We start from the raw sequence: 12898 nt of genomic DNA on the forward strand, positions 1-12898 counted from the left end.
GATTGAGGGAAGGCCTATTTGAATAAGATCAGATGTGATTTGGCTAGAGTGGAATGGGAGCAGATACATTTAGGTAAATCTGTGACAGAATAGTGGGATGCATTCAAGAGGGAAATGGGGAGAATGCAGGGCTACCATGTTCCAATAAAGAAAAAGGGTGGGACCAACAAATCCAGTGAACCCCAGATACCTAGGGATATACAGCATTGGATAAGGAGAGAAAAGGGAGGCCCATGGCAGATATTGAGGGCTCAAAACAGCAGAAGCCTAGAGGCGTATAGAATGTGCGAGAGGGAACTTCAAAAGGAAATTTGGAGAGCAAAAACGGGTCATGAAAGGATACTGGCTGGTAAAATAAAGGAAAATCCTCAGTGGTTTTAAGGGTAAAAGGATATCTAGGGAAAGCGTAAGGCCCATTAAGGACCACAATGGTAATTTGTGCGTGGAGCCGGAGGATGTAGGTAGGGTTCTGAATGAATGCTTTGTGTTAGTGTTCACTCATGAGAGGGACAGTGTGGGGAAAAGGACTGTGATAAAATTAAAGAGATTAACATAGACAGAGAGTAGGTTCTGAGTGGTCAATCAGGCTTTAAAAGTAGATAAATCTCCAGGGTCAGATGAAATGTGTCCCAGGATGTTGAGTGAGGCAAGGGAGGAAATAGCAGGGGCGCTGGCAATAAGTTTCAATTCCTCTCTGGCCACAGGCGAGGTACCGGAGCACTGGATATCTAATGTGGTACCATTATTCAAGAAGGGAGGAAGGGATAAACCAGGAGACGATAGAAAAGTCAGGCTAACCTCAGCGATGGTGAAACTATTGGAAGCAATTCTGAGAGACAGAATTAATCTGTATTTGGAGAGGCAGGGATTAATCAAGAACAGTCAGCATGGTTTTGTTCAGGGGAGGTCATGTCTGACCAACTTGATTGAGTTTTCCAAAGAGGTGACCAGGTGTGTCGATGAGGGCAATGCATTTGATGTGGTCTACTTGGACTTCAGCAAGGCTTTTGATAAGGTCCCACATACGAGACTAACAGTGAAGGTAAGAGCCCCTGGGATCCAAGGAAATTTGGCAAATTGGATCCAACATTAGCTGAGTGGCAGGAAGCAGAGGGTGATGGTCGAGGGGTGTTTTTCTGACTGGAAGCCAGTGGTGTCCCGCAGGGATCAGTGTTGGGACCCTTGCTGTTTGTGGTTTATCGAAATGATTAGACTTGAATGTAGGAGGGTTGATCAGTAAGTTTGCGGACGATGCAAAAATTGTTGGGGTGGCAAATAGTGAGGAGAATAGCCTTAGATTACAGGAGGATATTAACAGGCTGGTCAGATGAGCTGATCAGTGGCAAATGGAATTTAATCCAGATAAGTGTGAGGTGATGCACTTGGGCAGGACAAGCAAGACAAGGGAATATGTGATAAGCGGCAGGACCCTGGGAAGCACCGAGGATCAGACGGATCTTGGTGAGCATGTGAACCGGTCCCTTAAGGTGGCAGGGCAGGTGGATACAGTGGTTAAGAAGGCAAATGGTATACTTGCCTCTAATAGCCAAGGCATAGAATTGAAGAGCAGGGAGATTATACTGGAACTTAATAAAATGTTGGTCAGGCCACAACTAGAGTATTGTGTGCAGTTCTGGAATCCCCATTATAGGAGGGATGTGATAGCGCTGGAAAGGGGGTAGAGGAGATTTACCAGGATGTTGCCTGGACTGGAGTTGTTTTACTTGGAGCAGAGGAGACTGAGGGAGACATGATTGAGATGTATAAGATTATGAGGGGCACAGATAGAGTAGATAGGAAGAAATTTTTCCCCTTGGTGGAGAGGTCAATGACCAGATTTAAGGTGAGGGGCAGGAGGTTTAGAGGGGGTGTGAGGAAAAGCTTTTTCACTCAGAGGGTGGTGGGAGTTTGGAATTCGCTGTCTGAAAGGGTGGTGGAGGCAGAGACCCTCATAACATTTAAGAAGTATTTAGGTGTGCAGTTGCAATGCCAAGGCATGCAAGGCTACGGAACGAAAGAGAAAATGCCGGAAAATCTCAGCAGGTCCGGCAGCATCCGCAGGGAGAGAAAAGAGCCAACGTTTCGAGGCCAGATGACTCTTTGTCAAAGTAGTAATTTGCTTTTATACAAGGCTATGGGTCAAGTGCTGGTAAATGGGATTAGAATGGTTAGCTGGTTGTTTTTGACCAGCAGTGGCACGATGGGCTGAAGGGCCTTTTCTGTGGTGCATGGCTCTACGGTTCTATGACCAATTTAATTCATAATTAGCAAAAGAACCAGAGGGAGACAAGGAGAATCTCTAAAAGCAGTGATTGTTACCCTCTGGAATGCACAGCCTGAAATACTGGTTAGACGTTGCTTCAATAACAACTTTAAAAAGGAATTAGGTAAACCAGGATTATCGGGCAGGGGAGTGGCCCTAATTGGATCACCATTTCGAGGAGCCCAGAGAGGCACATTAGGCCAAATGGCTTTCTTCTGCAATACATTCATGCATTGAACATTTCCACACGCAGTTTAAAGGACACATTGCATCAGTAATATATAGTCCCCCTTCTCAATTGAGCTAGTCCTGTTAATTTAAGGCTTACTAGTAACTTGCATTATGGGCTGGCTTTTCGCCGAGTCAAGGTGACTAGAGAACTCTTTAAAAATGCCGCGGATGTCCCATTTCCGGGGGGGGGTCCCAACTTCATTCCAGGGATTTCCGATTTTCGGGCATGCCTTTTAAGGGTGCAGACTGGTTCGAGTCGCAAGCCCACACCTTGCACAACTCGACCTGGCCGGCTCCAGTGCGGGGATAGGCCACCTCAAGAGGCGTTGTGAAGCACAGTCTGCAGGAGGGAATGTTTTAAAGGGCAAGTTCAAGACCCTCCTTACCCGCAACCTCCCCCTCTCCCCATCCCCACCACGCTCCCCTGTCAAAGTATTCCCCCCAAAATAATCCCAGAACCCCTCAAATCCCCGATGCCAAGGTCTGCCCCCGAAACAACCTCCAGGGACACTCATGCCAATTTATGGCAGCTACATGCACATTCATCCACATTACACTGAATAGAAGCAATTGACCCTAAAGTGACAAGAGGATGTGTAAATAAAGCTTTTAAAGTGATCTATTGATAAGTTTCTTTTTTTATTCATTCCTTTTTAATACAGCCAAAGAAAAGCGTAATTCATCTAGTCCTTTTAAATTATCAATTTGCTGAAAATTCAGCACCTGAAACCTCTTTACCTTATGTTAATCAACATCACAAAACTGACAGCATAGATGAACTGAAATGAAATGAAAATTGCTTATTGTCACAAGTCGGCTTCAGTGAAGTTACTGTGAAAAGCCCCTAGTCGCCACATTCCGGCGCCTGTTCGGGGAGGCTGGTACGGGAATCGAACCGTGTTGCTGGCCTGCCTTGGTCTGCTTTAAAAGCCAGCGATTTAGCCCAGTGTGCTAAACCGATGAGAGTGCCAGAGCAGTAAATCAAGTAATGTTTTCCCCTGGGGTTCAGGTGTTTCCGTACTCTAATGGATGCCCCAGCCTAGCCTCATTATATATTATTGGCCCAGAAATCCATTAGTCTGCTAAGAATCCTAAGCCATAGAGCTGCACTGAGATGCAGCTTTAAGACTGCCCAGGTTGATCTATGTGGGCACACCCTCGGGTCAACCAGAGATTAATTGTCAAGGGAAGCATCTACAGTTTGGTAATTGCTTGTAAAACCATGATTCCTGCTGCTGGGGAGTGGGATCAGGTGACCAGGATTTTAAGAAAAAAGGAAAGGATTGGCTTTCTTTCTATATTTCTGCCATTTTGAAGAGGAATGATCAAATGCTAAACACAACCATTTTTTAATGCAAACGAATAAGTGAGGTGCATATTTGGAAGGGTGGGGCAACAGAGTAATATTGATGAAATTATATTTGTTTGTTGTTTGCATATCTTGAAGGATTGTTCTCCATAGAGCAAAGAGGTTAATAGAAGATTTAGTACAGGTATTCAGATTGTCAAGGGGCTTAGACAGATTTCTTCCCAGTTCTCTACTTGCAATGGCAGGAGTAAGGGCAACCACATTTTAAATAGTTGACAAAAGAACTAGGGAGGAAATGCATTTTTTAAATGCCGTGAATAGTAATGTTTTGGAATGTGCTGTCTGAACTTACACAGGTTCAATTGGAACTTTCAAAGAGGGCACTTGAAAAGGAGCCAATGACAGGGCTATGGCTAAGACCAGGGAGGGTTGGATGAGTTGGTTAAAAAAGAACAATGTAGGGCAGCACGGTGGCGCAGTGGGTTAGCACTGCGGCCTCACGGTGTCGAGGACCCGGGTTCGATCCCGGCTCTGGGTCACTGTCCGTGTGGAGTTTGCACATTCTCGCCATGTCTGCATGGGTTCCACCCCACACAACCTAAAGATGTGCAGGGTAGGTGGATTGGCCATTCTATTGCCCCTTAATTGGAAAAAAATTAATTGTGCACTCTAAAATTTGAAAAAACAAAAAAAATAGAACAATGTAGGCACAACGGACTAGACACCTGGCACAGACACTTATAGAACAGTACAGCACAGAACAGGCCCTTCGGCCCTCGATGTTGTGCCGAGCAATGATCACCCTATTCAAACCCACATATCCACCCTATACCCGTAACCCAACCCCCCTTAACCTTACTTTTTAGGACACTACGGGCAAATTTAGCATGGCCAATCCACCAAACCCGCACATCTTTGGACTGTGGGAGGAAACCGGAGCACCCGGAGGAAACCCACGCACACACGGGGAGGACGTGCAGACTCCACACAGACAGTGACCCAGCCGGGATTCGAACCTGGGACCCTGGAGCTGTGAAGCATTTATGCTAACCACCATGCTACCGTGCTGCCCAAATGGGCTGACTGGCCTCTTTCTGCACTACAACTTCTCAATGGTTTTATAGTTTCTCTGCTGTATCATTCAATGATAAATCGGTCGAGGTTACCTCGTCAACACACTGTTATAGCCCTGTGTGAATATCTAAGCTTTACTTTCAGTGATCATTATTGTCACTGTCTAAGTCGAACATCTTCCAGACTTGGGAATATTTTGCTGCTACTTCGCTGCCACTGGATCAAAATCCTGAAACTCCTTCCCTGACAGCGCTGTGGATGTACCTGCACCACAGGGACTGCAGCGGTTCAAGGCTCACCACCTAAGGGCAATGAGGGATGGGGCAATAAATGCTGGCGGCACTGACATCCCAAGAATGAATGACCAGCAATGTTGCAGGATTGAACCTCCTCTACCCCTGGTGACTTTTAGCAAGTGCTTCTGACTTTTATTTCACCTGAGCGGAGAGTTGGGAGTGTGGCGGGCGGTGGGATTCCAACTTACCACTTTCCTGGCTCAGCAAGCGGCCATTGGAGTTGTACCACTGGATCTGCGGCACCGGGTTGCCGCTGACGTTGCAGTTCATCGTCACGCTGACCCCCTCCTTCACGATGATGTGATCCAGTCGGGATGTGACGAAAGGCACCCACCCAAGCACTTGCTCCGTGGCATTTCCAGTACTGCCATTTACATCCTGGGCAAGGGCGCACGTCAAGCCACTGGCAGCCAGCAGGAGAAAGCGGCAGCCCAGGCTGAGCAACGCAAACATCTTCCTGCGAAATGGTCACTTTGACCTCCTCCTCGTTAAACGCGTGAGTTGGGAATTTCTTCTCCCCATATTAAGATACATATACTGTTTCGACTTGGTAACAGGCTGTAGGCATGGAACCTTCTAAATGAGCCACATTCAATGCCACCTGGAAATTAAAACAAACGTATTTTAAAGTGGGTGCAAGAACAGGGAGATAAGAACAGTGCACTAATCGTTGAAAGTGCAAGAGCAGGTTAACAGAACAGTGGATAAAGCCTGCGCGATTCTGGCCTTTATACATAGACGTATAGATTACAAAAGCCAGGAAGTTATACTGTGCCGACACAAAACACAAGCAGCACTGTCTCCAATTCCAGACACCATACTGGAGTGGGGGATTACAGTTACCTGGGCAGACTGGAGCAGCTGGGGGTTGTTCTCCTGAGAACAGAGCTTAAGAGATGTTTTAAATACTGAAGGATATAAATAGAGTAAATACAGGGAAACTGTTTCCAACGGGTGAAGTGCGGAGAATCAGAGGGCACAGCTTTGAGCTGATTAGCAAAACAACCAGAGACAACACAAGGAAAACCCTTTCATATGCAGCAATAGATTAGGGATTGCTATGCAATGCCTGATATGGGTGAAAAACGATCTAATTGCAGTCCTTGAAAGGGGTTGGATTAATAAGCAGAGAATAAAGGTTGTAGGGATGTGGTGAAAGGGCAGGAGAGTGGGATCAACGGGATTGCTGTTCAAGGGAGCTAGTGCTGACCCAATGGGCTGAGTGGCCTCATTCTCATAATTTAATGCTACATAATTCTACGATATATAAACTTCCTATCGTGGTTCCGAACTGGGAAACATTCAAGCCAATTCCGATTCCCTTCTATAGAACGTGCAGGTTTTCCTCCAAAGACAATGTGTGAAAGGTCTTTTGGTTTATTCCAAAAGGCTGCTTTGATTTCATGAAACCCCCCAAAAAACCACCGTGTGGAAGACCATAAGACGTATGAGCAGAAGTAGGCCTTTTGGCCCGTCGAATCTGTTTTGCCATTCAAAGAGATCATGGCTGATCTGATATAATCCTCAACTCCACTTTCCCGCCTTGTCCCCATAACCCTCGATTCCCTGACTGATTAAAAATCTGTCTCTCTCAGCCTTGAAAAGACTTAACGACTCAACCTTTATGCTGGTAAAGAATTCCACAGATTCACTACCCTCTGAAAGAATACATTCCTCCTCCTCTCTGTTTTAAATGAACGACCCCTTAATCTGAGATTGTGCCCTCTGGTCCTCGACTCTCCCACAAGGGGAAACAACCTCTCAGCCTCGACCCTGTCAAACCCTGGGCAGCACGGTAGCTTAGTGGTTAGCCCAATTGCTTCACAGCTCCAGAGTCCCAGGTTAGATTCCCGGCTTGCGTCACTGTCTGTGCGGAGTCTGCACGTTCTCCCCGTGTGTGCGTGGGTTTCCTCCGGGTGCTCCGGTTTCCTCCCACAGTCTAAAGATGTGGATTGGCCATGCTAAATTGGCCTTAGTGTCCAAAATTACCCTTAGTGTTGGGTGGGGGGGTTACTGGGTTATGGGGATATGGTGGGGGTGTGCGCTTGGGTGGGGTGCTCTTTCCAAGAGCCGGTGCAGACTCGATGGGCTGAATGGCCTCCTTCTGCACTGTAAATTCTATGAAACCACCCCCCCCCCCTCCCCCCGAGTATCTGACACGTCTCAATAAGGTCGCCTCACTTTCTTCTAAACTCCAAATGAGTCAAGGCCCAACCTACTCAACCTCTCCTTATCAGAAAATCCCTCCATACCCGGGACCAACCTCTGGGCTGCCTCCAAGGGCAGAATATCTTTCCTTAGATAAGAGGACCAAAAGCGTACCAGAGACAGAAAACAGACGTTACACATCTCCACAGAAAGGCTAGAGATTGGCAGTGTTAGCACTATATATTAAAGAATTGATATATTAAAGAACTGATATATGGATGACACAGACTAGATATTGGCCATAGCAGAGGGGCAGATATAGGAACATTAAAAATCTACAGCAGAGGAGTCATTCGGATGCATTGTGTCTGTGAGGCAGCCAAACTGGAGCTGTTCAGCTCAATGCCCACTTTTCGCCTCCTGGCTTGGTAACCTTGTGGCTGACGGCAATTCCAGCGCACATCCAAGGCACATAAAACAAACAGATTACGTACGCACAAAATATGATTCGAGGCAGGTTGGTGATGGAATGTGCGGCTAGGGTCAGAAGGGAGCCATGCAATGTAAGAGGTTTATCAGATTATGGCATTTATACAGATCACCCATGTGCATTGCCCAGAATACGGCGATCCTGCGGGGGTTATGGAGTGTTGAGCAGGAAATCCTCACCCCGATCTCTGGGTGTATAATGGGGGTGCAGGCAGGTAAATGCTGACTGACAGTGAGTGTGTGTTACTCACCAGCTGATCTCTGTCCTTTCCAGCGGCAGCACTGTGTCCTCTTTCCCTCTGCTTGCCCTCAGCTCTGCAATCCTCTCAATGCATTTTTTAAAAAAAACTAAAACATTATATTTTTTAAATGAAAAAAAGAGGGTTGTTATTATTTTTTCCGGGTTTCCTTATTCCGATCCCGTCGGGCTGCGTTTAGACTTGTTGCAAATGTTGCATTAATTTTTTGCTGCTCTGAGCCCCCCCTCCCCCCTCTCTCTCTACCCCTCTGGAGAGGAGCTGGCACCGGGCTCATAAGGCAACGCAGAGCTACTGCTGCTGTATTTTGCTGCTGCCTCCGCTACACTGACGGAACAGTCAGCCCGGCCCGCCCGGGACGCTGCATATCATCATCGCCGCCCCAACCACCGGCGGCGGCGGCAGCCACAGATAGAGAGACAAGGTGCCGCCCCGCGCCCTGAATGCCCTATACCCGCGGCCGCACACGTAGCACCGCCCCGACCCGACCCGGGAATCTGAATGCGCATGCCCTCTCCCCGCACCCTGGACGCTGTGTAACGAAGAAGCGCCAGCCCCACCGCTGGCAACTTCTTCCCATCAGGGAACTCTTCTGAATTCATGATTCGAAATAAAGAATTGGCATTTATAGTCACACCCCCCCCCCCCCCCCCAACCAAAGTGCTTTTGAAGACTGTTGCCATGTAGGTGCCAGCCAATGTGTGGAATGTGGCGACTCGGGGGCTTTTCACAGTAACTTCATTGCAGTGTTAATGTAAGCCTACTTGTGACACTGTTAGAAGTCTGACAACAGAAGGAGCAGTGCTCCGAAAGCTAGTGTTTGAAACAAACCTGGTGGACTTTAACCTGGTGTTGTCAGACTTCTTACTGTGCTCACCCCAGTCCAACGCCGGCATCTCCACATCGTGGCTACTTGTGACACTGATAAAGATTATTATTTGCACACAGCCATTCTGGTATATTTTTTTAAAGTGATATTAGTTGAGGGTGAAATGAACACCAGGGACGAATCCCGCTGCTCTACATCTAAATCAAGGGTGTCACGGTCGCACAGTGGTCAACTCTGCTGCTTCACAGGGCAGCAGGGTGGTGCAGTGAGTTAGCCCTGCCTCGTCACGCGCCGAGGTCCCAGGTTCGATCCCGGCTCTGGGATTTGCACATTCTCTCCGTGTTTGCGTGGGTTGCGCCCCCACAATCCAAAGATGTGCAGGCTAGGTGGATTGGCCACGCTAAATTGCCCCTTAATTGGAAAAAATGAATTGGATACTCAAAATTTATATTTAAAAAAAACTCTGCTGCTTCACAGCACCAGGGACCCAGGATCCGTTCCCTGCTTGGGTCACTGACTGTACAGAGTCTGCACGTTCTCCCCGTGTCTGCGTGGGTTTCCTCCGGGTGCTCCGGTTTCCTCCCACAAGTCCCGAAAGATGTGCTGATAGGTGAATTGGACATTCTGAATTCTCCCTCAGTGTACCCGAACAGGCGCCGGAGTGTGGCGACTAGGGGCTTTTCACAGTAACTTCATTGCAGTGTTAATGTAAGCCTACTTGTGACACTAATAAAGATTATTATTAAGGAGAAGACAGTTGACCTGGCATATGAGGAGAGACGACATCGGTCAGGATTATATTCATTTGAGTTTAGAAGGGTGACAGGGATATCATAGAAATTTTAACAGGATTAGACAGGGTAGATTCAGAAAGAATGTGGGGGGGGGGGGGGGGGGGGGGAGTCCAGAGCTAGGGGTCCTAGTTTGAGGATAAGGGGCAAACCTTTTAGGACTGAGGTGAGGGGAAATTTCTTCACCCAGAGAGTGGTGAATCTGTGGAATTCACTATCACAGAAAGTAGTTGAGGCCAAAATATTGTGTCATTTCAAGGAGGAATTAGTTATAGCTCTTGGGGCAAGAGGGATCAAGGGATATGGGGAGAAGGCGCAAACAGGGTATTGAACTTGATGATCGGCCATGATCATAATGAATGGTGGAGCAGGCTTGAAGGGCCGAATGGCGTCCTCCTGCTTCTATTTTCTTTGTTGACCTGGAACATTCATGTATTATTGACAGATGGATCATATCTCAATGAGAAGCGGCAGTGTTGGGTTAATGTCACAGGATGAGGAATCCTGAGGCCCAGGTTAATGTTCCGGGGACATGGGTTCAAATCCTACCACGACAGCTGGTGGGATTAAAATTCAGTTCAGGAATGTGAAGCATAAAACTCAGTCATGAAAAACTACCGTTGGTGGCTGTTTAAAAACCCATTTAGTTTTTGAAACATCAGAAATTATTTAGCAGTCGATGAATTACTTTGGACGTATTGTTGCTGTTAGAATCAGAGAAGGTTTATGGCACAGATCAGGGCCACCCTTGTCTGCACCGGACGGAAAACGGCCCACCCAGCCGGATCCCACTTTCCAGCACTTGGTCAGTAGCACCGCTGGTTACGGCACTTAGAAATAGAAATAGAACAGTACAGCACAGAACAGGCCCTTCGGCCCTCGATGTTGTGCCGAGCAATGATCACCCTACTCAAACCCACGTATCCACCCTATACCCGTAACCCAACAACCCCCCCCTTAACCTTACTTTTTAGGACACTACGGGCAATTTAGCATGGCCAATCCACCTAACCCGCACATCTTTGGACTGTGGGAGGAAACCGGAGCACCCGGAGGAAACCCACGCACACACGGGGAGGACGTGCAGACTCCGCACAGACAGTGACCCAGCCGGGAATCGAACCTGGGACCCTGGAGCTGTGAAGCATTTATGCTAACCACCATGCTACCGTGCTGCCCTTGAGGTCCATATCCAGCCACCGTTAAAACGAGTCAAGGGGTTCTGTCTCTACGACGCTTTCAGACAGTGAGTTGGTTCACAGACCCCCCACAACCCTCCGGGTGAAAAAGATTTTTCCTCATCTCCCCTCCAACCCTTCTATCAATGTCTTTTGTCATAGAATTTACAGTGCAGAAGGAGGCCATTCGGCCCATCGAGTCTGCATCAGCTCTTGGAAAGAGCACCCCACCCAAGCCCACACCCCCACCCCATCCCCACAACTCATTAACCCCACCCAACACAAAAGGCAATTTTGGACACTAAGGGCAATTTATCATGGCCAATCCACCTAACCGGCACATCTTTGGATTGTGGGAGGAAACCGGAGAACCCGGAGGAAACCCACACACACACGGGGAGACCATGCAGACTCCGCACAGACAGTGACCCAAGCCGGGAATCGAACCTGGGACCCTGGAGCTGTGAAGCAACTGTGCGAACCACAATGCTACCGTGCTGCTTTAAATCTATGTCCCACAGTCACTGACCTTCTGCTCAGGTAAATAGGCACTTCACTCTCTCCAGGTCTCACATGGTTTTGTACATCTTAATCAAATCTGCCCTCAGCCTCCTCTGTTCCAAGGAGATCAACCCCAGCCTAACCAAGCTCCCCTCAGAGCTGCTAATTCCCAGTCCTCGCAACATTGCAAGGAAGCACGGCATACACTACAAGCTCAGAGAGAGATATAAATATTCAATTAATCTGTGTTGTCGGGTTTAAGTGTTAGCTAGGACCCAGAGAGGTCCCTGCCATTCCGTGATTAGCGCCAAGGAATCTTTCACACCCACACGAGGTAGCAGACGGAGCCTCGCTTTAACGTCCCATCTTGAAGGAAGGAATGTCGGGCAATGAAAAGACCAGGAGGAAATATAGCACTTTACACAGGCTCAGCACATACCCGGGTGTTTTACAGACAATTACGCACTTTTGAAGTGTAGTCACTGTTGTGATGTAGGGCAGTGCAGCACTCCCTCACTGCTGCGCTGGAGTGTCAGCCTTGATTACATGTTCAAGCCCCTAGAGTGGAACTTGAAGCATCAACCTTTCCTGCCTCAAAGGTAAGATTGGCACCAACTGAAGCGTGGCTGACACAAATGGAAACGCAAGGCAGTTTGAAATGTGAATTGGTGTCATTCCTGGTTAGGAGCGACGAGACATGGCTTGTAGAAGGGAGTATTCTTCAGCTTGTCAACAGCAAGAATTTAGCTTCGAGCACTTTAGTTTTGCACGGAAGGCATTTTTTGATCCGCGGTGGCCAAACGATGGGGCGTTGCCAATCCAAGCAACTTCAAAGAGAGGGCAGGGAAGGAAAGAAAAAAAAGGTCCCAGAATGTCCCAGAGCACGTTGCGGCCAATGACGTACATTTGAAGAGTTGTCACTGTTGTAATGTCGGAGACATGTCAGCCAATTGGTGCACAGTAAGTCTCACAGGCAGCAATGTGGCCAGATCATCTACTTCTTTCTGCGTTGGCCCTGGGAGACTGGGGAGAACTCCCCTGAAACAGAGGGAGAGTTGTTGGAAAATAAAGAGCATGGGGTTGGGGGTAATCCGGTGTGATCGAGGGCGTGGGGTATATCCGGCGGACTGGGGGGGGGGGGGGGGGGGGTGCAGCATGTGGGAAGTAATAGAGTGAAAGCCAAGCATCAAGGATGAACTTCGAGAGAAATGTGTCACAAAATGAAAGAGTAGTTCAGCTTTAAGACGGCACACTTTGCAGAGCTCTCCCACAGCCTCATAGTTAATTGCCGTGTTCCTGCATCCCAGTTACTGTGAGATTGCAGTATTAACTATGCCTGTTCCAGGGCTGCTGCGGGTCAGCTACTTTATGGTGCCTCTAGTTAGCTGCATATAAAATTGGGTCATGTCGCCACTCTGCGTGCATTGGCCCCAGCCAATTAGGACTCTGTGTCAAGTTAAGGGGCTTTGGCAGCACTCAGCATTAAAGTGGCGGGGTGGGGGGGGGGGGGGGGGGGGGGGGCAATGTCAGCC

General features: G+C 48.1%; 1 protein-coding gene across 1 annotated transcript in view; it reads right to left on the reverse strand.

Annotated features, from left to right (window-relative positions):
• Positions 1-8364, reverse strand: part of LOC119970726 (microfibrillar-associated protein 3-like) — a 39932-nt gene extending 31568 nt beyond the window's left edge. Inside the window, exons 1-2 of the mRNA XM_038805800.1 lie at positions 8062-8364; positions 5362-5774 (exon numbers count right to left, since the gene is read on the reverse strand). Of these exons, the coding sequence (XP_038661728.1) occupies positions 5362-5626 (265 nt within the window). The 5' untranslated portion in view covers positions 5627-5774; positions 8062-8364. The remainder of the gene's footprint in view (positions 1-5361; positions 5775-8061) is intronic.
• Between the last annotated feature and the right edge of the window lie 4534 nt (positions 8365-12898).

This window comes from Scyliorhinus canicula, chromosome 8 (assembly GCF_902713615.1).
Source record: "Scyliorhinus canicula chromosome 8, sScyCan1.1, whole genome shotgun sequence".
Classification (NCBI taxonomy): Eukaryota; Metazoa; Chordata; class Chondrichthyes; order Carcharhiniformes; family Scyliorhinidae; genus Scyliorhinus; species Scyliorhinus canicula.